The sequence below is a fragment of the Vidua chalybeata genome, chromosome 3 (genome assembly GCF_026979565.1).
Source record: "Vidua chalybeata isolate OUT-0048 chromosome 3, bVidCha1 merged haplotype, whole genome shotgun sequence".
Classification (NCBI taxonomy): domain Eukaryota; kingdom Metazoa; phylum Chordata; class Aves; order Passeriformes; family Viduidae; genus Vidua; species Vidua chalybeata.
In genome coordinates this window covers 45,046,671-45,072,553 of record NC_071532.1, presented here as the reverse complement: position 1 = coordinate 45,072,553, position 25,883 = coordinate 45,046,671, and the positions used below count along the sequence as shown (strand labels likewise).

The window sequence follows — 25,883 nt, the reverse complement described above, 5'->3', positions numbered from 1 at the left end:
CTCAGTGCCTTACAGGAAAAAAGCTTTGAACAGCTCTATCATAAACTCTCTGCCTTCTAACAGTGAAATACTTTACCTTGGATTCTCCTCCACCAAGCACATTCACCATCACTTCCATGACAGTTTCATGCATGCCTAAAGCTCTCATGAGATTTGGATGCTGGTAAAATACTTTATTATTCATGATGTCTCTACAGGAAAACAAAATTAAAAAATGTTATGGACCAGTAGTTTACCTATTATGTTATTTGCAAAGCTGATTTACTGTGCAATACTTCACCATCTCCTGAAGTAAAAAATTACCTCAGGGACTTTTCCCATTGAGTTTCATCCTCTCGTGTCTATTTTTCTATGCATATTGTGGAAGAATGTGACCCTTGTTTTCCCCATATTATAGTTAGTGCACCAATTACTGCTTGATTACACTGGAGTAGAAGACACTACTACTTTCATTAGAAATTCCATTCAGATCTAAAACTATGTTCTGAGAAAAGCATCATCAAAACTGCTATATTATTTTATATTTTAAATTCAATCAGCAATATTTTTTGACACAAAATACCTTTTAGATTATTAAAATGGGGAGACATTTGCTATCTGCCACTGAAAGCAATAAAAAAATCCTAGGGGAAAGAGGTATCCAGCTATCTTCTAAGTGTCAAAACCAGAAGCTGCATAAATATTTTTCATGAGTTACTGTTTAGCATAACTCTCCTACATATTTCATCAGAACAGATTTTCATATTTAAAATCAGACTTTAAGATCATACTGTCAGTATTTTATTTGACATCATATATCCAATAAAAATGTCTAGTTTAAAGAGTAATTAAATTTCTAAAAAATATAATTAGTCTTGAAATCAAATACAACCCATAAATAACTGTGAAAGCAATTAGGCCATGGGAGGAAAGGATTAGCACGTCACTAGAGAAAATACTGTTGGCAACTGTTCAAATTTCACTGTACATTTTAAACAGTTTTGGTTTTTTTTCTTCCTGACCTAAAACTCCTTCTCTCAGGCAGGGAAAATTCAGCCTTTTAAAAGATGAGATGTGAAGAAGACTATTTGACACAGAGGTGTTGATTCCCAGTAATTTTTTCCCCAAAACCTAAAACTGAATTTCATATCAGTAATGATGCCTCCAAAAGCTGTCTCATCTCCTTTCTGCACTAATGCTTCAGGCTTGAAAAAAGACCTCAATGGTATCAATCTTCCACGACATTCTAAACTCCTGGTTATCTGCAGCAGCTTTCTTTTACAGAAAGCAGCACAGAAAGTCAAAATGTCACCTCAACGGCTGGCCAGCAACATTGCCCTACTTTGCAAATTACATCCACTTTCAGTGTTCTGTTTAACTGTGAACTGTATTATAAAATGTCATGCTTAGGAAAAAAAATCTTAACTGCATTTCTGAGGAAACTGAGTTTTAAAGCAGAAATAACTAATACTTCAATTTCTGAAAGAAAGGAATGCCACTCGCAGCAAAAAAAAAAGGCATTTCTGAAAGTGTGTTGGAGCTCAGATTAGCCTATAAAAGGTCCACATACCACAGCTGGGTAACTTACAAGCTAAGCGAGATATTATAGAGACTACCAAGAAAGGTGATAGGAAGAGGTAGTGAGTTCAGTGGCTTAAGTTACACCAGACTTTTATGTATCAGCAAAAAAAAAAAAAACATTAACAGTAAACATATTCAGTAAATCTTGGTTCTTAATTCACAGTAGAAAATGTTGAGGAAAAAAATGTATAAGAACTAAACACAGAACATGACATGAAAACCAAATCTAGTAATCACTCACTCATTTTAGATTTCATAAACTGGAGTGAAATGAAACATTTTCAATCTGTATAAAAAGGTAGATTTGGAAATGCCAGTACTTTACATCTCTTGACAGGTGCCAGACTCTGCCTTTTGCCAAAGCCTTACCATGAGTATGCCAAAGACTTCAGCAACCATGAAACACTGATGAGACCTGCTGGTAACCTGAGAAGTAGGCATTGTTTATAATGACACTACAAAATTATGTATAGACATTATCTGGATATTTGAGGTTTTCAGAAAGCTAAAAAAAAAAGTATTTTGCACAACAAAAGCTTTGCATCTGTTTGCATTCCTGGCATTCTTTATATAATGCTTTCTTTCATTCACATTGCTCTTGATGACTGGAGATTTTCAATAGATTACAGCTGATGCTTAAAATCAAAAGACATCTCTTTGAAAAACATGAGAGGAAAAAACCAACTAACTTCTTTCCTGCTAGAGACTATAATGTTTGCTTTACTGTTTCCTCCAACTGACCTCTTTATTAGCCTATACTTCACTATTATTAATCATATAATTAGGAAGAATAACAGTGTGTGAACTACTTCCCAGCTCAAACGTACCATCTACACTTAGTAGATGGTATAAAAAGGAATAAAAAATATAAAAAACAATTAAAAGGATAGCCTATGTACAGACATGGGTAGGTACAACTGCATTAACTGACTGCTGTGGGAAATCCTATGTATCAAGCACCAATAGTCAGTGCATTCATAGAAAATGGATAGTATTTTTGACAGGATTCTTGACAGCCATACTATTTAAAATGTAGTAATAAAATATCATAAAATATTACATACATATTTTCAAATTTTTCAGAAGTCTTACAGATGTCAACTGCTTCTCCCCTCATATGATACCTATAATGCTGCAAAGGTTTTACCTTACTACTGAAGATATTGTATAACTGAGAGCAGTGTCTGCGTTTACACCCATATTCAGATTCAAACTTCATGTACAACCTTGGCCAAAACCAAACAGCAAATAAAAAAATAAAATCTGTAAATGAGAAGTTACACTCCAGTTATTTACCCTAATCCACGAATCATAAGCTTCTCCTCTTCCTTCCCCATTCTGACACTAAGCAAGGAACGGATTTGGCCAAGGGATGCCAGAAGATTGATGGTGTCTTCCACAGACACACTATTTATGGTGTAGGTCTTTGGTAGGGCTCGAACCAGACCACCAATACCATCATACTGGCGATGCAGCAGCACAAACATGGCCCTCACTAACTCCGGGTCTTCTATCACTGACTCCTGGGCCCAACGCACCATCGTGTCTGAAATCAACTGCTGGAGAGTAGCTGTGAAGAAAATAAATAAATCAAAGAATTACCATTAATTGTTTATCTCCCTACTGCTAGTCCCTCAGAACCCACTATGCAACATGAATTGGAATTAATTTAATTCCTAAGAAGCATCTTTTTCTTAGTATTTCTTCAGCAGTCTATCAAAGAAAAATAACACTACACGAGAGAAGCAGAAATATCTCAAAACCAAAAGCCTATACTAAAAACTAAAATGAAACACAAAAACTTATGCAGACATACAGGATGCTCACTAAGTCACCAGATTTACTTCTGTATATTGCTTTCAATATTTTTCTATGAATACATGTCTGAGGGCTTTTTTAGCCTATTATGAAGTAAGGCTGAAAAATTATACTGGTAGCACATATAAAATTATATTTATTTACATGTCTAGGCTCTGTATCCACTCAAAGTTTTATAATGTACACAACAAAGTAATTTAACTTATCCTTTGCCAAAGGCCTTTCAAAAGAAATAAAGATACAAATATTAAATGAATGGCAAATCATCATTTGCATATTCCCAGTTCAGTCTCTAGTGAAGCAAGAAACATGTAACTGCTACTGCCACTGATAATCTTTATTAGTTGGGGTATATGTATGTTTGGAAAGATATGTTGATATAGACAAGCTGTGTAATTGCAGTTAAGGTAATTCCAGGTTAACTTAAATTAACAAACAAAAAGAAAAGTAATTACAGAAAGATACTGAAGAAATAGGAGTTTACAGAAAATAGAAGTTTAACAAAGAAGAGAATTCGTGCTAATACAGGGAAAAGGGCAAAAAGAGTAGTAATAATGTATTTCATTGCTACTGTCCAGGCACTGCACTATAGGTGTTTCCGTTGACATAGAGTATGGCATTTTTTTAAGAATAGAAACACTTTTAAATTAAGGAAAAAGATAACAAGTGTCTGGGCTGATACTTCAGAAGGACTGAAATAATTAATAAAAAGAAGGGACACAATCCTAAGTTTTTTTGTGTGGGTTGGTTTGTTCTGTTTTGGTTTTTTTTTTTTAATGAAGAATCCTGGGAGCAGGCAATCACTTTGTTCCTGTTTTGATAACTGCAATACTGTATTTCACCTACCTGCGGGTCTGTTTGTTCAATATAATAGTTTTTCTACTAATATGAGAAAGAGAGAATCAGATTTTATACAGCTTTTATGCTTACTACAAGGAAAAAAAGGAAGAGATAAGATTCATCACGAGATTCTGCGCAGACCTAGCCTCTAATTACCACATAAAAATTAAGGATGTTTGAAAGGGCCACATACCACAAAAAAGGGGGGGGAAAAGATAAAAATAAAGGCAACACTGACAAATAAAAAGATAAATAAAATTTAAATAGTCAGTTAGTACCAACTGCAGAACTAGGACGCCACTGGCAGTGATTCTTATCAAGATGAAAAGGCAGAAAGTATCAGAAAAAATGACAGAACAGCAGATACAATCAGCAAATCTTGAATTTTAGGTTGGGTGGGGAGGCTTCTGCTAATTACAGTCTAATTGCAGATTATTTCATATGGTAATCTTCATGCAAATATTTCATGATTTGAAGCTGCTGCAGCTGAGGAAGTTCTCATAAAACAGGACTTTGCTACGATTATTAAGTCTGCACTAATTCTATTAAAAGCAAGATACATTCTGAAAAATTTATGAACCAACAAAAGATATGAGGCAAGAGTTCCACTAAAAGAAATTTTCCTCTATGTCCCACTGGGAAAGAAATCTGCCTAATAAATCCATATGTGCTTGTTTTGGGTTAAGCTACAAACTTTAAGGCGCACAGATTTCACTAAAAATACACCTTGTTTTGCCTGAAAATTTGTGAAGAGCTTCCTGGTCTGCTTCTTTTCCTTTTTGTAATTAAGTTGCAATAAACTGACTTAATTTTGCTTACAGGATGTCTTATCGTCCTCATCAACTGTCTTTTCATCTTGTTTCTTCTTCAGATATGTAACTTTTTCCATAAGGTATAGGAGGCGACCCCTAATGGTTGAATCACTGTTGCCATCCAAGATTCCATCTTCATCTAGTTCAATTCCTGAAATTAAAAAAATGCACCAAGTAGTGAAAAAATAAAATTAAGCAAGCTACAGACATCTGGTGTATACAAACATAATTAAACTGAACTGTTGTTTTGCTCTGAGAGTTTTATATGGGACACGCTTAACCAGCATTTGGAACAAATATAGAACAGGCATATGTGCCAAGCAGGAAAGTACAGGTAACCTTAGCAATTTAGCATATAAATTGTGTGATGTCACACATAAAACATATAATAAATATATGTCCCCCAGTATGCATTTTTCCCACGAACACTGATGCCTGTGTTTTGGACATATGTAGCCCAGAAGTATAGATAAAGTCTCTAGAGATACAGTGTGGTTGAAGTGATAGTAGTAAAGATTTTTAGGTGAAAAGATATAAAAGAACTTAAAGTACGAATGTTACAACAAATATACTTTCCAGTGTTCATTCAGAAGAAAGTAGCAAACCTCACAATACAATGCTCTTTCACAACATTACTGTAACAAATACTGTGAAAACAATTAATGTGAAGATTCACAGAATCACAGAACAGCTGTACTTGGAATGAGCCTTTAGAGTCCAGCCTCCCATCTCAAAACAAGTCCAGCTAGGGCAAGTTGCCCAGGATCATGTCCAATGAATTTTTGAATATCTCCTAAGATGAAGAGACTCCACAACCTCTCTGAGCAACCTATCTTTGAGTTCCATCAACCTACAGTAACAAACAAGTAGAATTTCCTGATTTTCAATTTGTGTCACTAGACATCTCTGAGCAAAGTCTGTCTTAGCCTTCTAAACTCCCTGCCCAACTGGTATTTATATACATTGATACCATCCCTCTTTGAGCATCAAGTTAAACAACCCCAGTCCTCTCATCTTCTCCTTGTACAAAAGATAGTTCAAGAATTTAACTATCTTTGATAGCTCCTCCCTGACCTCGCTCCAGTATGGCCATGTCTCTCTTGTACTGAAGACCCCAGCTTTTGTGAAAAGCTACTTTCTAATTTGGTTCCTATCCTGTCCTTGCTACAGGAGTTATTCCTTCCCAGGTGTTTATACTTTCCAGTGCTGAACTTTATGGGATTCCTATCAGCTCATTTCTCTTAAATTTATTGATTCATGCAAACATTGCAGAGGAATTCAAAATCCTGACCTGTACCTATTACTCACACTAAGTCCAAGTAAAAATATCATTCAACCATTTTCTGGATTTTTAGTTTCCAAAATAAGTTCTGAAGTTAAGCGTTTTGTGGAGAGTTCTTTAGCAGTCTTGAATTTTATAGGATGTTTCTTCATGACTTAGCATCATTCTTCTCAATTTATTGCAGCTGGTTCTAGTTGTCTGATTTTTTTTCCATTAGATACAATTCCATGTTAAGTAATTTTAATAGAGGAGAATGACAGAAAATAAGTAAAGAAAAAATTGAAAGAATCAAAATATAAAGCTTGTTTTCTTTTCAAATGTTTACCTAAATTATTTATTTCATCTGCATTTCCTGTTACCAAACAAGAAAAATATTGAAAAGCTGGAAAGCATTGAACAATGACCCAAGTCTGGACTGCTTACTCCATAAGGAGAGAATGAAGGAACTGAGTTTGTCAGCCTGCAAAACAGATGCTTATGAAACAAAACATATAGCAATCCCTTCTAGTTTAACCAGATAAGGATAGGAATATTTCCTTGGTTTTTACTAAAAGCTAATTATTTTTATTGGATAATATTTAGAATTTGCACAGTGTTATTTACAGACTATTCAGTTGATGTTTCATACATAAAATTACTTATAAAATTTGCTTCTAAGCTAATAAAATTTAAAAAGTAAAAAATATTCAGTAACAAGACTTACCACAGTGTGTCATTAAGTCTTCATGGAAATCCAAGAGTTGATCCCGAATTTCTTCAGGGCAAGGACAATCATTTTTATCATCTTTAAAGTTCAGCAGCATGTTAATCTTAGAGAATACAAAGAAAAGACAAATTGCACTGATCTCCAAAAGGAAAAACTTTCTAATCAAACAGAACTCTGCAACATAAAAAGCAAATAAAGTGCAACAAGAAAGGAACTGTCCACTGTAAGTTGTACCTGTTCTTGAGGAGGGGATCGAAATTCTTTTGTTTTCCTAGCTGTCAGGGCAGCAGACATGTTCAAGGCCTGCATCACTTCATTGTACCGGAAGCGCTGATTCTCTTGAAGCTTGGCCACAAAATCATCAGAAAATGCTACAATGGCTTCTATTCGGTGTCGCACTTGGCAATCACACAGGTACTGGAGTAGGTGACACATCTGAGAAAACAATATTGTAAGAGACATGAGTTGGCAAGCTAAGAAATATCTTCTGCATATTATGCAATAAGGATGGATTTCCTACAGCAACAGTTACTATCAAATAAAGTTATTTACTACATGAAAAGCAATCTTACACCAGGAATATCTGGCATCTGCAAGGGATTAATGCGCCTCAGACACAACTAAAGCTACAGGAGAATGGATTTACCCCTTTCTTCTAGGGAATTTCTTTTCTGTTTGGATCCATAGAAATCAGGAATTCACTACTGATGGCATCAAGCAAGTAATTCTTTTTAATTAAACCATAGTTGCTTGATCTATGGTGAGCAAGTTCATATCATCAGAAAGATATTAAATCTTCTAGTTTTCTGTAAGGAAATTATCTCTCTATTTAACTAAAAAAAAAATTTCAAAATGCTTTATTCCTCAAAAGACAAATTACCACATGAATAAAACAGGGACAACCACTATCAAGACAGTATTTTTACCTGTAACTTAACAGGTTCTGGAAGTTTCATCTGAAGGAGTCCTTCCTTTGGCATTTGCTCTCCTCTGGTTTCTTCCTCTCCTTCTGACTTGAGCTCATCTGAACTGAACTCCTTCTCTGAGAAATCAATTTCATCCTCCTGGCTCATTGCTTCTTTGAAAACTCGGGGCTCAATCAACTGCAGGATGTGTTTCAGATCCTCATTGTGGAAGATTCCCATAATTAGGAGGGTATAAAAGAGCTTGATGAGAGGAACAAACAGAAATTCTGTAGAACCTCCAACTGGATCTCTGACATGGAGGCTTCCCTCCTGAACAGCTTCAGTCAGCATCTCTATGGTTTTGGCCTTCAAAATTTCCAGAGGGAATTCAGGACTGAACTGAAAGCATTCACTGCTAATGCTCACAAAACTTGGAGAGGAAAACTGCATTCTTGGCCTTAATGAAGTGCTAAGTCCTATACCAGGAAGGCCATGTTTTTTGTTTTCATCAGGAAACAAAGTAATACTCTTGGTCTCATCTGTCATTGGAACTATAAATTCATTATTCATCATCAGCCTGGCAGTTGCATAGGTATTGAGATGGATGTCAATGAGTAAGTCATAATATCCTGCACGTAATAATCCTGGCATGTATTTATTCTCAATAGCATAGAGAAGCTGAGATTCATCTACGTGGCTACACAGAGCATGGGCCACTCGGTTGTTGCCTAAAGCACAAACAGCTGAATACAATCGGAGGGTGTGGTAGTGAAATTTCAGCAATTCCTCTTGTTCTGTCAGCTCTAAAATATCAATTGTTCTGTGGAGAAAAAAAAAAACAGCATAGTAAATCACATATGCAAAAGTGTCATTTTAAGGGATTCAAACTTCTCCCTAAGGATAACATCAGCACAATATCTGTTCCAGGGATGGGTTTTTTTTCCACATTTCAGCTTTCATGTGAGAAACACTGTCAATGTAATAATCAAGACTAATAACAAAATTTAATCTCAAATTTATTCAAGTCACTCCTAAAATCATTTCTTAAACTACTTTCAGCGGGAAAAAAAAATGCAAATTATTTACTTAACACAGAATATTTTTCCATACTACAAACAAGAATTCACGCAACTGAAAATAAGGGTTTTAAAAGCAGTTGGGTTACGATATTTATATCATTTACTGGTTTTAAATCTGGGGGTGCAAAGTTGGAACAGACTAACCAGTACATTTGAAGAGGATTCAGTGTCGGGGTTCTTGGTGACTTCATTTTCAGTTTAGGCACTGGCAAAATGCTCAGATATTTGGATAACATGGAAATCACAGAGTTAAATTCTTCAATTGTTTTAATTATACTTAGGAAAATTAAGGAAATGGAATAATTAGATTGGTCACAAATCTTGAAAAATCTCTACATAACCAGATTTTTGCTTATTTTACAGATTAATAATTTACAAGCAGAGTTTCTTTCATTTTCTTTGCAAATCTGCATATACTATTAACATGTTTGGAGAGAAATTGGGAGAGGCTGGAAACAGAGTAAAAGAAGGGAGATTTTAGAACACTGGAAATTTTTATAATTTTTAATATTAGTTAAATCAAAACATACGGTCTATACTTGTCTTATAAACACAGAGAAGACCTTGGGCCTTTCTTACATAGATGGAATTACATTACTGTGTCCATAATCCCAACATAATTCTTATACAGTACAAAACAAACATCAACCTGTTTTCCTCAGGAATATGAAGGGCCATGAACTGCAAAGGATTCAGGCACTGTATCATCCAGCCTTGACGTTCACTGATCCGAGACACATCCACCTTCAAGAAGTGGTTTGGCACTCTGCTCCAAAGCACATGAGTCAGAAACTGGACATGGAGGCGTGGGGGGCACTGAGAGACTGGGTTTTTGTGTTCACTTTTGAATAATCCAGCAGATAACGGCATTACATTCTGGAAAATTCCAATGGAAGAGACAATCAGTTTCCTCATCTTTACCAAACACTGCATTTCTTTTCCAGAAATATACTCAACATATAGCAAAGTAGAGTAAAACAGGAAATCAGCATTTTCACTAGTTTTTAAAACAAGCTAGCAACTGTTGGAAGATTAGCAGGAAGACGATATTTTCCATACTTGTTTTTTTAAGAACAGCCAAATTTGAAACATAAACTTGACTGCCAAATGTGGTTACTTCCTTGGACTCCACTTTTCTTTTACCTCTTCTGATTTCTTAGACATCCAAGTATCCAAAGTAAGGTAGAAAAATTCAGCTCAGTTTTCTTGTGCTCTATCTTAATGTATTTTAAAAATTATTTTAAAACTCTAACCAAATTCTTCAGATACACCAGCCATCCATTCTGTCTGTAAAACTAAGAGATTTGCTTTCCCAACCCAAGTGATTTTGTTTCACAATGAAAGACAAGACTCAGAAAATTCTGATCACTTTCAATCATTTTTATTCAATGTACTGTATTTTAAATTCATAAGTATTTAAAACTCAGTTAAGACTAAAAATAGCATTAGTGCAAACACTTGGAATCATAGAAATGTCCTAAATACCAAGAACACATCACAGGAAATAAATGGCAAAAATACAATAAACTTTTTTTTATATGATTTGTTAGTCCTAAACCTGCACAAAACCCAGCAGAAACCCAGCATTATTTACCTTTATTCTTCCCAATTCAAACTGGAAAACATTGGGGCTTGTAGCTTGAGCAAATACAGCAGGAAACAACTTTGTACTTGGTTCAACCTAGATCAAACAAAGGGAAAAATTACTGCCATAACAATGACGATTACTTTTTCCTCTGCAATCTTGTACAAAAGCCTCTAATGATGCAGGCTAAGCATTCCATTTTCCCCCTTCTTGCTGCAATACATCATCAAAAAATACTCACCTGATAGTACGTGCCTAGTTCCTTGCCATTAGCTGTGAAGGTCAGCAGGCCACTGGCAGCATCAACCAAGCAACCAATCTCCAGACCATTATTATTACGTCCTTGTCCAGGGCTCAAGCTCTCTCCTGCGCACACCATATAGCAGTTGCTGCGTTTTATACTGAATATCAAAAGATAAATTAATTTATGAATGGTGTGCAAAATTTCTGCCACATACTAAGAACAACCTGCATGGCTCCAAACATACAGGGCCTTGTGGCCGGAAACAATGGATCACATCCTAACCACTGCCGAAATTCAATGAAACATTGACATCATAACTGAAAAGATGACAACATATGAAAAACTTCAAATTGTTTGCAAAATACCAAAGACGAAACTGACTTTGCAAGTCAAAGTTTTAAATCATTTAATGTCAACCATAACAAAAGCTTCTGGTACGCATAGTGCTGAGTGTGCTCATGTACAGATTTTGGCCTTGCAAGTCAATATTTACAGGATCATAATTTCAAACTATTTAGAAAGCTGCACTATTTTACTTTTCAGTGACTATTGATTTGACTAGACCATTAGTCCACTATTTCTTCACAAGCAAGAGCAGGTAACAATTAAATTAACACTTTTTCCTACTACAGCTGTTTTAATTATTTTTTCTGCATCAATCCAATTACATTAAATGGAGTGGATTTACACCTCTATAAATTGTACAATATAGGTCTTTTTAAACAAATTGTAACCAACCTCTCATGAACCTTCCCTTTTTCGTCTCCCAGTGTAACTGTGACAGTACGCACTCTGTCCAAGTCAAAGCTTGTATCATACTGGTGAAAGTCTGATGTAATCCAGCCCACCCAGACATTAGCAGGTTCTTGACCAGGAAATATTCTCACAGAATAGAAGTACTGTTAATAAACATTATCAAATGTTAGTGTTTGTTCCCCAGTGTATCAGTTTGATTCAGAATTAATTTACTGCTCTAAATCTGAAAACATATCATCTCTTTAAAAGTAGCATAGGCTTGTTCAAGTGCAAATCACAAGCAAAGCAACAAAGACTATAAACACAAACCAAAATAATGCCAATAAAATATGCATTTTAAAACAAAAAGACAGATAAGATTAAATATGTAGCTTATAATCTTGTAGTGAAGGCTTCTGCTTCATAGCATTGTAAGCTGTATTGCTACAGCAACTATAATTTTTATACTACAGGTGACTCAGTTTCTACTATCTAGTATCTTTTAGAAAGAGAAGAACACATCCAGAAGAGTGTTTGTTTTCTTTTGAACATTGAGGAATGAGTACTTATAGAGCTGATCTTGTCAGAGCAAGATCTAAAAAACCTGCAAAAAACTTTCACTGGAATTCCATTAAATAAATGTTCTGAAGAATTAGCAGAGATGTTTTCAAATGGTCCTGAACACTGACCTACTAGTTTAATGTACCTTTTCCAATTTATTCCATTATTCTAAAACTGTTTAATCTTCCTCTTTAATGTAGTGTTATCAACAGTAGTTTCAAATATGGATTAAAACTGTTTATAGTTTTCACTTGGAAACGGTTTTAGTCTGACAATCAAAATAAAAGAAACAAAACAGTCTCCACTTAGATAGAAGTTCAGAACTATCACAGGCATTTAAATTGAAAATTAGACTGTTTCTGAAACTCGTACAATAAAACAAAACATGTAAGTATTCAAAAAAACAAAACCAAACAACTAAAAAACCCCAAATAGCTAAAACATCAATCCTATATTACAATACCGTGGAAGTTTGCATCAAATAATCATAGTCATCCCTATCATCTGCTAGCACATCCTCAGTAAGCCGTGCAGAGTGACTCATGCTATAATCCGGCTTTGCCTTCCTGAGCATAAATCTGCAATAAAAAATTAAAATTAAAATATCTACTAAAAGCACAATCACAAAGGCAAATTATTCAGAAAAGAGAAAGAAACAAGCTTATTTTTAAAAGCCTTTAAATTAATTCTGACCTTAAACTGTATACTCAAAAGTTACTTGACTGGTTTGTCAGACATTAGTGACATTTTCCTCTACTTTGAGAAGCAGAAGGGGTAAGGGTGGGAAACAGTAGTAAGCTACTAACCTTTGCTTAAGACGTGAGGGCTTTTCTTGAACATAATCTTTGTGGTTATTCAGCTCTGGTTTTGTGCCATCTTTTTCTCTTTCTGTCCGGTCAGGAACTAGATGACCATGAGCAGTTTTCATTAGAACCTCAAAATCAGAATCAGCATCATAATCTTCCAAGTCATTTTTTGGGCCAAAAAGACCAGAGCCTGGTAACCCTCCTGCAGCTGATCTGGAGAACACCTCAGCACATTCAATGGGCATACTTAATCGAAAAAACATGACATCTGTTTTACTGTTCTGTGAACCAAAGGACTTCTGTGTGACCTTCAGGCAGGGGCAGCTGTCTATGGTGCCATCAATTCTCATCACCTATGAAACATAAAGATGCAGTTTTTTTTAAGCTGATGCTTTTTCTGCCATGCAAATATTCAACTTCTATTTCCACAATAAGCATATATGACTTTCAAAACTAGCAACAGCATGGTGTCAGCAGTCTAATGCATTGCAATCATGTGCTGCCATTTTAAAGGGAAATAAATACTATGAGAAGTGGATGGGTTTTGTTGCTCCACTGCTAAAATAAATTTTAAAAAGAGTCACAAAGAAATTATGCCTCTTACCACAACTCTTTGCAACATAAATCTAACTCTGCCCAGAACAACACAGACCAAGGAATAAAAATCATTCATGTACATATGAAAGAACAAACTGTTTCTTAAATACCACACACCAAGCTGAAGAAGAGCTCTTTTTCAAGCTGAAAAAGAGCTCTTATTATATCATTTCAGGATTTCAGGGCAAACTTACAAGGCATGAATTCAGTTCCATCAAGATGCACAACTGACTGGGATTTAAGTGCTGACACAATTGGCTAATAAATATTTATTACAATCAAAACCAATTAGCTATGGAAAAATCAAAAAGTGTGTGCACTAGAACACACGGTTATCTGTTATTTTAAAATGCCCAGTTTCCAGAAGTTGCTTACACAGCTCTCACTGCACAAGGAGCTGTTAATGAGGACCTCTTGTATAATTTGTCTCTCAGATCATCACGTTAACACACGTCACAGGTTTTGTAGAAAGAAAAACTACCAATCAATTACATTCTTTGTAACCCTACTGAATGTAAGAAATTTTTAACAGGTGTAAGGTTCATTCAGAATTGGGTCAACATATCACATTAAAATCTTATTTGGAAGTACAAAAGTAGAAACATAACTAAAACATACTCAAGTGTCTAGGAACACTAGGATCACAAACCTCAATATGTTCATGGTTTTGTGGCACTGGTAGAAACTGAGGAAGCCTTTTACTCAGCCAAATGGTGATGTCTCTGTTTGTATTAACAGCAAAGGGTTCATACCCTTCCTGTAAGCCACATATAGTGAAATATTTCAGAGTGCTGACATCTTTTCCAAAGTTCATTCTTCCCACTTGAGATGGGCCCAGGCTGCACACAGGTAGAAATCCTTAAAACAAGATGAAAGAACACGTGGGTTGTGCATAATGAATATCGGTGAACTGCTCAACAATTTGTGGAAAAAAAACCCCTAAGAGCAAAGATTATAAAGGTAAGCAATCATCAACAGCACATCACATCTTGCATGTTACCAAGTAATGAATCTTAAACATTTCTCTGGAAATAAAAGCCTTCTAATAGTCATGGATATTTTTAGGCAACACTCAACCTACTCCACAGACTCTGATTGCCAGCTCTTGGTTAATCTCTCTGCTGAGATGGTAGGGTATTGACAATTTTACTTTAAGTCTCACTATTTTTGGTATTCCTCCTAAAATGTCATTATTCATTGTATTTTGAGAGAATCTTACTTCAAAAGTAATACAGGGCTTGTCCATGCAGCTATAATAGTGGAAAAAACCTACAAATATGCACAAAGTGCATGTCATAGATTTCTTCTAAAAATTCAGAAATCTCTGGTTCTGGAAAATGAGAACTGACAATATGACACCATAGCTTCATGAAAATTAAGGTATTTTGGTTTGGGATTGTGTTTTCTGTTTTATCTTTTGAATCAGCGTTACATTTGTATGCATCTTACTGTTTCACTAGCACAGGGAATACACTTGTGACTTCTTTTTACTAATTTTTTTTTTCTTTCCTGATTCCCCATAATGGGCAAGGGCACTTTCCCCATACAGCCATTCTGCAGGCACATTTTCCTTTTTTTTTTTTTTTTTCTTGATTTCAGCTTCACTGTCTAAAAACCTAAGAAAATCTTTTATTCCTTCTATTTCTTTTCATCCTGCTTTTCTATTTCCACAGCTACAAACTACTATGCAGATTCATTTGACCTAGTTATTAACAAAATGTTTTCTTTTTTTATCAACAAGAAATATGAAGCTCTGTTCAGTGCTTCTGATTCATGTGAATATAACAGGTATTGAAAAATATAAGGACAAAATACAAAGTAGTTCCTCACTTTTCTTTAGGCTGCCCAGATTAAAAAAAAGAGCAGAATATCTATTAATTATGTTTGTTCTTCATAGACAAAGCAAACTCCAGAGCACCATCTACAGGAATTACTGTCCATCAGATAAATGATCAGCCTTCAGTACCACTTTTTGAAGATTTTACTACATATACACAAGAGTGGTTGTCATGTGTATTTATATTAGACACGACAAATTTAATGACGTAACGCAATTTGCCATAAATTGAAGTCCAGATTTTTATCTTCACAGCTCGGCTCTTAAATCACCAGGTATCAACACCTCAGATAAAACAGCTATAATAGATGACACGATAAATGCCAATTCTGCTAGTGCAAACCCAGTGATGGACAATAATGCAAGTAGTTTCCAGGACTAAACAGAACATAAACAACACATAACTAGGAAAATCACATTTGCATATAGACATATGTGCCATGATAAAGCCTAGCAGCTCTAGTAGGGAGAACTTAGTAGGCTCACTGTTGAGTTAAAGGAATCCACAAGCTGTTGCAAAAGTTGCTAAGCAAAGTCAAAATGAAAATTGTTTCAATAACCTTAAAATTCTCATCTCATCACCTGAAAAATGGTAGTTCTTTTACCACCACATTTTTCTGTGGTTTCAAAAAAACCCCCAAACCTTCCAGATAGATTAGACATGAAGCAAGTACCTCAAACACACACAAAAACAAATAAAATGTAATAAAATGTAAATGAGTATTTGTAAGATTCCCTGAAAGAAAAGAAACATGGGAAAAACTCCTATACAGGTAAAGCTGCCATTGATGTTTTCACTCAATGTAGTGTGTCCCGTGAAACTTGCCAATGGAGGCAAAGTGAAATCAAGATGACAGTCCCTCTCACGAATACAGTTCTCACTGATAACAGAAGGCACTGTAGATGTAGCTGATTCCTGCACGTAATTGTAACTTAACTGTGGCTCTGTGTAAATGGAATATAAACACCAGTCCCAGTCCTGACCATGGAAACCCTACTTCTATCTCTGGTGAAATTCTGCATCGATTTGTCAATGATTCAGTTGTTACTTAGGTGTTTTAGGGCTCTTCTAATCATAGTAAAGACAGAGCATCTCATCTTACAGGGGGTGTGCTGTTAAGACAGCTACATATCTTTCTACAGAATAAAAATTAATTTCAATAGCCATCTTTGAATGGGTATCCAGCCATTTTAAATATTATTCACAGATCCCATGTAACCCTAGCAAATTGGAGGCTACAGAAAAAGATTATTTACCCCTAACCTGGCTGCTAACCTCCAGATACATAACTGGGCTATGGAGCAACTTTTATTTCTCTATATGAAATAGCAAAACAAGTAAAAAGACTTAAACACTACTACAAGAAAAGTAACCCTCTAGCACTGTCTTCCACACATAGCAAAAGCACAGGACAGCAACACTTTCCATAATGTTCCCTACTTTCAAGAATGCAACATGAACCTCCTGATTCAATCTGTCAAACACTACAAACAGTTCCTGCTCACAGAAATCACAATTTGACAAATATAACATTTGGGTTGTGTACCTGTGTACCTGTTTGTATCTACAGTTAAATTTATCTGCTACAAATGCATAATAAGATGTCATTATGTTTATAAATTTCACTACTGAGATGATACCTCTTAAATTCATCTGCCATAATCCCAAAGAGCTCTTCTTGTTGGTATTACAACCTAACATGCAGCAAAAGCTGTATTACTAAACTGGCAAAGCACCATATCCCCTTTTCATTGTTCCTAAGTAAATTTAATCTACAGGACTGATTTACTGTATGGCTACACCAGAAATTTTAACTGTTTTCTAAAGAGGAAGGTCCCTTTTTGCAGCAATACAATATGCACATGATTCACTGATTGAAGTGACCTGCAGAAAGGTCTCAGTGTTGTTAAGCAAGAGCCAATAAAAGAGAGCAATGTTGTTAAGCAAGAGCCAATAAAGCCAGCCTTCCAAAAAGAGAAACATGAAAAAAAACCTCCATAAATTTATTTTGGGTATTTCATATGTGTGTTTGCACATATACACTCATAATCAGTTGTCTTCCCTTCCCCTCTCCTTTTGCCTCCAATATTTGTGTATTAAACACCCATAATAATTTCAAATATAGCTTTGGAGTTAGTAAATATAAGATCAATCAGCACATTCCCAAATAAAAATATTTCTGATTCCTAATGTATGTCAGAGGAAGAAAAAAAAAAATCTCCCAAAGTGCTCCTGAAAGTAAAATACTCTGAAATCCAGATGAAAATAAAGCGGTTAAAATTCAAAGAGGGAAATGCCTAATTAAGAAGTATGAAATTCATATTTCCCATGGGAATAGGGTAGGGATGAGTAACCCAACAGTAGCATGTAGAAATCTTATTGTTCAAAAAATTTAACTTTATCTCCCAGCTACAGCTGTATTGTTAAATAGATGTGTAATACTTATGGCAGAATATATGTAAGTAATGAAAGCTTAAAGCTTAATTTTTTTTAACATTACCATAGTTCAGAAGTTTTAGGCAGTTAACTTACTTAATGCAATTTCTTACCCCTTTTCTGTTTCTATCTGCACACAGATATATGATTAATTTTATAAACAAAAGTACTTCTTTGGTACAGAATCAATCTGCCACCTGACAGACCCTCATAATCTTTGCCATCTTTAGCAATCTCATAAGTTATGTCTTGACAATAAACTAGTACCTGCTTGTGGATGCTGAAACCTGCACCAAGAACCCTACAATGAACACAAAGCTCAATCTGCTGGTTTAGAATTAAACAGAATATTTTGGAGGATAGTTGCAGCAGTTGCCTGCTACGACCTCAAGCAGAGTAAAAGCTCCGGCTAGCACTGCCTTTGAGAGGCCGTAGCTCCCACGTGTGCGGGCACTCCAGGGTTATGGCGTCTGCCTCCCTGATGGAGCGGAATGCCCCGGCATGGGTAACGCAGCTTCGGTAGCTTCACACTGAGAGGAAGCGAATGGATGAGAGAAGGATGCTTTGCTTGCGAGCCTGAGAACTTTTATTCCCCCATGCGCGGTCAGAGCCAATCGCCCTCAGTGCAATGCAAAGCAAAATGGCAACAGACAAAGAACTTGCAACAGATTAAGTAGGGGGAGAGCGGACAGGGATGGAAACCTGGCTCGCCCTATGAGGACAAACAGGGGAGTGACATAAATTATAACAACCTATGGTAACATAACAGAGGTGGGTACAGCATTCTGGGACAAATAGAAGTGCAAAGGTAGGGTGATTGATGCACAACTTTCATGAAGAAGCAAGGAGTGGTTACAAGATTGACACTTGCCCGGGAGTGAACAAACCTTGACTGACAGAACCATGTAAGGAGAAAACTGGGAGAAGTGAGATTAACAGGTAAGAGTGGCAGGAGCTCCTGTGGTAAACAACTTGGAGCAAACCACTGTGAGGGAAAATAGGGATACAAGGAACCAACCTAACTAACATTAATAAAATCCCTGACTAAACCAACCCAATCTACAACAGATAGTTTTGTATCAGCTGACTGGATCAGGTGTCATTTCTCCTCCCAGTGCTAAAACAAAACATTAAAGATGGCTTAAACTCGCTACCAGTTTCTCAGTAATTGGACAGACACTTGGTATTATTTCAGTACTTAATCTAGATAAAATCTGATATCCTTGCCCCCCCACCCCATGGCAGGGGAGTGGACTAGGTGCTCTTAAAAGGTCCCTTCCAACTCAAACCATTCTATGATACATTCTGTAATAATTCTATTACATCATATGGTGATCTACTGCAGTGAGGATGAAATATTAAAAGTCATGAATCTGCCTCTTCAGACACATCCCTGAAAAACAGTTAAAGGGTCTCACAACAAAAGACAGCCACAAAGATCACTACAGAAAAACCCCTTCCGCATTGTCACACCCAGCAAACTCCCTTTCCAAAAGGCTAATACTAATCAAATAGAAAAAGGACAAGTCAGGGGAGGCAGGGTCAGGGATGAGAATGGGGAGATGAAACACAAAAGAAACACATTAAAGTGAAGTCAAAGCAAAAACCAGGAAATAGCAAGTTAACAGCATAATGTATTACAGTACTTACCGTCAGCAACCTCGAAGTCCTTGAACGCAAGTTCTGAGCCTGAGTCATCAAGCAGGATTTCACCATTTAAGGTGAACATCATAGTGTGCTCATTCATGTCAACCATACATCCAACAACATCTCCTGCCAACCAAGAGCGGCCAAAATGCTCATTACCTTGATGCCACCGCTGTGCCTGAAATAATTAGAAGCATTTAAAAGAAAAATAGTAACAATGTATGTGTTCTTCTCATCTTCAAGGGTAGAACTAATAATTAACTGCCTCAATTAAGATGGCATTAAAATTAACACTTTCACAGAATATCATTCCAAAACTGTGTCTGTGAGTACTCCAAGCTGACTCTGAATATGGAAATCCAACAATTAACTTCTTTCCCTCACCCCTCACATCAGCATTATAAAACATTGCTAAGAGAGCTGACAGGGAAAATTGCTATTTCAACATTTTAGTAAAAAGTTGAAACTAAACTATGGTTTAGTTTTCTGCTGAAGCTCCATGAAAGACTTAATCGCAATAATATGCTATCAATTACAATGTTTAATAACTACTCCACAAACCCTTTTTAAGCAATTGTTTTTATTTACTTTAGCAGCCTAAAAATTCATTACTTGCAAACAGTCTGTATTGTTTCCTTAAGTATAATTCTTAAAATATTTTGTGCAAAAAAAATTAATCTTTTTCTCATATCAGATTTTGTAAGGAATAGAACTATCTGTGAATGAGACAAGCACTGGGTTTCTGATAGATTTCAGAGTAGCTCTGGGCATGATTAATGATTCCTCTGACTGACTTTCAAGTCAAAGACTGCAAAGGCTTTCAACAGGGTCTTGGACTGGAGTTCAAAAAAATTAACCTCTGTTAAGAACTATTGTAACCAAGCACTGGAAAAAAAAAGTGTTAGTAACCAATAAAAGATAGGATTCCTATCCAAGTATTTCATCACATGTAGATGTTTATGCTCTGTATCCATCCTAGAAGTTGTACAAAACCAATGAACCTTTCTCGATATCTTGAAGGTAATTTTTTTTCCAACCAAGGAAAGAAGACAAAATAGCATTGTGGATTGAGACCTAAACATCAAACCCTAAGATTCAGAAGGCAATTACACAGATTTTCCAGTAAAAATGGAGGACTTGAATGATTTACTTAAAACACTTTACAAAAAAACTTTCTAGTTCTCTTTTCAAGGCATCTTCTCATGCAGTGCAGGAGTGGGAAAGAAATAAATTCCCAGATCATAAATAAAATACATCTTGAGAACATTATCTTGCTGGGAATATCCAGGGATTCTGTTGATTTCTGTTACATATTTTAAGAGTAATAAGGGAAATTAATTCCAATACCAGATACAAGAAATAATTTTACAATGAGTCATCGGTAGCCTTAATAACAATTAAGGTTCAGATATCAGTTGCAATTGCCCTCATACTGAAATTAAAAATTTCAATGAGTTATTTAAGCTATTCTGATGGTATTCAGTAATATAAAGGTTTGTTTTCCTATATATATTTTGCTACTAGATTTCAATGGGTCATTTTTTTTTTATGCAGAGTTAAATTTCAGCAAATCTTAGTGGTTCTATCATACTTCATTTAAGCTGTAAGGATTTCCATGAAAACCTAGCTATACTCTTTGGTGCTCTTACATTTTTACAAATACTTAGTATCAAAGTTTGCCTCAAACACTTACTGTTAAACTTAATCATATTTATTCCCTAATGGCACTTCTTATAGAGAGAACTACAGAGTGAAATTTTAAAAAAATTATTCATCGCTAATTACAGCTCTGCCAGTATTTTGAATTTGATTAAGCCACTTTGATTATCAATTCTTTATATATACTGTAGAAACATGTGAATTTGTGAAAAAACATTATAGATATGCCAAATCTTGCTAATTAATTTTTTGACACTGATTCTAGTTATTCTGCCTAGGCCCTCAAAGACAGAGAAATAATTTCATGAAACATCAAATGAAAGCAGAGAAGGCATCTGAGGCAATGATACATGGAATGAGATACAAAAATTAAAATTTTTGCAGCCACTCATATCATTACAGATAAACACATACAAACCTTAAAGCCATCAAAAACAAAAGCTTCTTCATCTGAGCCAAGTTCCTGATCTGGCAGACAACCTGGCCTGGTCCAGCCAACTCTCATGTCTCCTGCAGTAACTGCCTCAAACTCAAAGTACCACTTCCCAGCTTTCACTGCATAAGTCTTTTCTGTGCGGAAGATCCTGAACTTTTCCATTATCCCACTGCACACGTCCAGTCTTGTTGCTGTAGGGATAAAAAAATAAAAATAAGTATAAAAGGACAAAAAAAAAAAAATCAATGCAGAAAGTATGGTTTTCAACTATTGACAAGAAACTGTGAAAGCAAAAGGTAAAGGAATCCCTTTGAGCACAGACATGAAAAGAAGAATGTGCCTGCAGAACAGCCATGTGGGGAAAGTGTTCTTTCCCAATCTGGGAATCAGGATTAAAAAAAAAAAAAAAAATCCAGAACAGAAGAAACAAAAAAAGACAAAGAAAGGAGAAATTAGAAATCTGAATTCAGCTACAAATAGATGACTCAAGGATCACTTTGATTCTTTTTTTCAGATTAGGGGGGAAAAAGGCCAAATACATGGATTTTTTCCCACAAATTTGTAATGTATCAAATAAAGCCTGTGCAACATCTGAAAAGTAAGCATTCCAGTCTAATCACCACAATTCCTCTTCTCCCTGAGTTTGTTTATAAGATCAAATTTGTCTGCACCTACTTGCACCTGTTTGTTAGGCCATGCTAAGAACTTCTCTCTTTCTTTTCTATTTTCTCACACTCATCAAGGTCCACATTTCCAATATCACCTAGGATAGTCTATAAAATCTTATCCTTCAGAATTAACCATCACTTCTCATGCCACCATGCCTGACTTCAGTTAGGTGAGGTTCATTAAGTTTCCTGTAAGCAATGCAACTCTCTGCCACGTAATTCTTTATCAGTAAAATTTTCTCTTTGATAGTCTGTGCAATTAATGCCTTAAAAACACTTTTGAAGAACCTCAGTACCTCACTATACAGATGAAGTACCACAAAGCATGGTAACTGAGAAATTGTTTTCTTTTTAGATTCTAAATAACAAAATTCTTTCCACAGTCTAAAGCAATCCCAAAAATACAGCTGTTCTGGGAAACCAGTAAGTAATAATAACAACAACACATAAAAACCAATACTAGAGAACTTTGTAAAATTAATGTTTAAGTAAAAATTAATGATTGGAGATGCAGGACACCACTAGAGGGCTCTAAACCCCTTAATAACAGTATAAATTTTGGCTGATGAACGAGGATCCATCCTTGTGACATGTTTCATGCCTCTCCATAACCTGAGAAGCACATAAACTGCAAAATCTAAGTCCCCAAAATTACTAAAAAAATCTTTTGCTGAATACAATTCCAGTCGTTGCTCAAGAAAGACCAGTTTGTGGGATAGTGTTCTGTAGTTCCTTTCCCCTGGGAATTTTGCAACAACCTTGATCACATCTTTCAGATTCAAGGATTGCACTAGCATTCTTTACATCTCATCAGTGACTCCATTCACAGAGCCAGCTAATGATCTCTGCATTCTAAGGAAAAAGAGAGTGGTTTTCAACACTTATTTCCAAGGAAAGGCAGTAGCATGTGGTTCTCAGAGCTGTAAATGAAAAAGGTGATTACTATTGTTCAGCAGGATGTGGAAGAGACAGTAGAAAAGGAGCATGCTCTCCCCTCCTCTTGCCTACACCATTAGATAGACCCTATATTTTCACAGGCGGCAAAGGCCGCCTGTAGCAGGCAACCCACCTTCTCAGAACCAAGAAGTCATGCTCAGTCTTTCTTTGCAGCATCTCCTTCCCAACAGTGGGAGGGGAAGAAATTCTAGGATTATGCAGCAGAGTTACACTCTCCAATCTTAACAGATTTAAGAGTGAGACCATGGCATTTTGCCACCAACACTGTCCATTCCACTGAGGAACACTGTTCTACCTATTCAGCAATCCAGCCTTGTTACACATTCATGGTCTCAGCAATGCCTCATATTTAAGTGTATTTTAATAGCAGTATCTAATAAAAGCTGAGGATCAGAGAATGCATGTGCTTTGGAGGAGAAATTCCAAATGGCAGGTTCCCTGTGTACACTTTAGGTATGAGTTATGTATTATGCAGAAATGCTTTACTGAAGGTCTATGGCCTAAACAGGTCAAAATCACTGTAAATTCACTATCACTGTATGAAGGGGAAAAAAATAAGGTTTAGACAAATTTCTCAAAATTTCCAAATTTTGCTGAAATTATAAAGATGCTAGTTTCAATTTTGATTATTCCATATTTCCTTAACTTTAAGTGAACTTCTAAAATAGAGTTGATAGGGGTTAGATCTATTTATTTTATTTGTACATTATGTCTCCTGATTTCTTGTACTTTCTTAACATTATATATGCTGCAGTTATTGAGTTAAATGTTGTGTACTTTCTTTAAAAATTGGTTGTTATTAGTTCAGATATTTTTTTCTTCTGCAGGATGTCTCAAACTGAAAATACTGCCCACAGTATCAATAAAACATTCAACCTGGCAATGATGCAAGTTCAAAGAAAACTTTGTAAAAAAAGTTAATTAAAATTTACTAATAGTCCAATTCAACTTCCAAGACCTGAGGAAGTCCAGGAAACTTAAAGGCTCTAACAAACTATCTAATTATAGACTTGCAGGTTGACATTCACAGAAATTTGGTTTGCAATCATTCATTTTAGAAAATTTCATCTTGTATCTTTAGTGTTTAAATACGAGATTGTACACAAAGTGTACAATCTTCATTATTTAAAGTTAAAATTTTAGGAATATAAAATTCATACCTACTGAGTTTACAGGTTTTTTTCCTATTTTGTCTTGAAATAGCAAATATAGCATTAAATAAAAACTATTCCCAAAAATGGTGTGGATTGGCTTAAATTTTAAATAATTGCTTTAAAATGTAAAAATGTTACATTTTGTAAATATTCATTTGAGGCCACAGGGCAAGGAAAGGAAACAAAAAGGAAAGAAAGAAATTAAGACTGAAGAGAAAAGCACCTATTATATTTGGAAACATCCATTCAAAATGTTTTATTGGACCAAAAAATTCAGTAGCAGAGTGGAAATTTCTAACCTTTTTTTGAGGAAAAAAACCAAAAATTAATTACCATGATCTTGATCAGGAGCTTCCAGATTGTAACCATAGCCTAGAAGGGTGCGGACTGCTTCCCGAAGACTGTCTTTGTTGGACTTCTTTGTTCGATCATCCAAAAGAGCGTACGGTACAAGGCGAGGATTTCGTCGGTTTTTCACATCCTGCATTAGTATGAAAAATCAATTCCATTTCAGAAACTGTGTTTTATCTTACAGACAAGATAATGCTTCAATAACCCCACAAAATTTACTGTTACACCAACTGAAATCATGTAACTTCAAATATGGCAAAGAATCAGAGAAATTGCAATAGTCTAGAAATTACAAGACTGAATTCACTAAAAAAAAATTGACACACACAAATAAACAAAGCTCGGTGTCTTATACCTGCTCTAAGTTTCTGTCAAATTTACTAAATAAAGTAACAGTACAAACCACAGGAACAAGGACAGATCCAAAGAGTATGGCAGAAAAGTCAAAAGAATTATAATTTCATACACTGTTTATGAAGCAGCTACCATAACAAAAAATTTTTTTCTAACTAAAGCTGAGACATTTCTATACTACAAATACACAAAATGCCCAAATACCAAACGTTATAAAAACAAAAGAACAAAGTTCTACTAATAAAAAATAATAAATGTGTGCAGCACTAATTAATAAATTACAAATCAGGTAATAAACCTGTGCCTTACTATAAAACTATTTAAGACATGTATTTTTCAAAAATAAAGGGGTTTGCAAGAATATGATTTATGTGCTCCACATGTAGAGTTTTTGCAATAGATAGTCAAACTAACCACTCCCCAGCTGAAATGAAAGTGTTGGTAAGGTTTATTCTTTGCATTTTAGGTTTATTAAAAAATATTGATTAGGTTTTCCTCTACTGCAAAATGATCTTATTTGAAAGCAGTGTTTAACTGGATTATTTAAGTGGCTAATCTAATTTTTAGTGACTAACAGAATTGTTTTCTTGTCTATATTTTCTTCTCACATCCTGTCAGAATTTGTTGGCAATGAGAGAAACTACGCAAAGAGCTCTCCATGTTTTTTCCTAATATCTGTATTTATAAAAAAAAATTACAGACTGGACATATCATATAAAAAATAGCTGCTGTTTGTTCTCTTCAGTACAATACCAAAGATATTGAGAGGCTTTTACTATTGGTTAGATTTTTTAAGAAGTCCAAGACCAATGCCTATTGTTTTAGAAGACAGTGTCTACAGTGAAAGTGCCTT

At 35.3% G+C, this 25,883-nt stretch overlaps 1 protein-coding gene across 1 annotated transcript in view; it reads right to left on the bottom strand.

Annotated features, from left to right (window-relative positions):
• Positions 1-25,883, bottom strand: part of RYR2 (ryanodine receptor 2) — a 386,078-nt gene that overhangs the window by 118,771 nt on the left and 241,424 nt on the right. Inside the window, exons 27-42 of the mRNA XM_053937433.1 lie at positions 24,659-24,806; positions 21,529-21,737; positions 19,455-19,629; positions 14,180-14,388; positions 12,934-13,286; positions 12,591-12,705; positions 11,570-11,730; positions 10,829-10,988; positions 10,597-10,683; positions 9,652-9,878; positions 7,945-8,743; positions 7,253-7,453; positions 7,016-7,121; positions 5,038-5,181; positions 2,857-3,130; positions 77-191 (exon numbers count right to left, since the gene is read on the bottom strand). Coding sequence (XP_053793408.1) covers positions 77-191; positions 2,857-3,130; positions 5,038-5,181; positions 7,016-7,121; positions 7,253-7,453; positions 7,945-8,743; positions 9,652-9,878; positions 10,597-10,683; positions 10,829-10,988; positions 11,570-11,730; positions 12,591-12,705; positions 12,934-13,286; positions 14,180-14,388; positions 19,455-19,629; positions 21,529-21,737; positions 24,659-24,806 — 3,483 coding nt within the window. The remainder of the gene's footprint in view (positions 1-76; positions 192-2,856; positions 3,131-5,037; positions 5,182-7,015; positions 7,122-7,252; positions 7,454-7,944; positions 8,744-9,651; positions 9,879-10,596; positions 10,684-10,828; positions 10,989-11,569; positions 11,731-12,590; positions 12,706-12,933; positions 13,287-14,179; positions 14,389-19,454; positions 19,630-21,528; positions 21,738-24,658; positions 24,807-25,883) is intronic.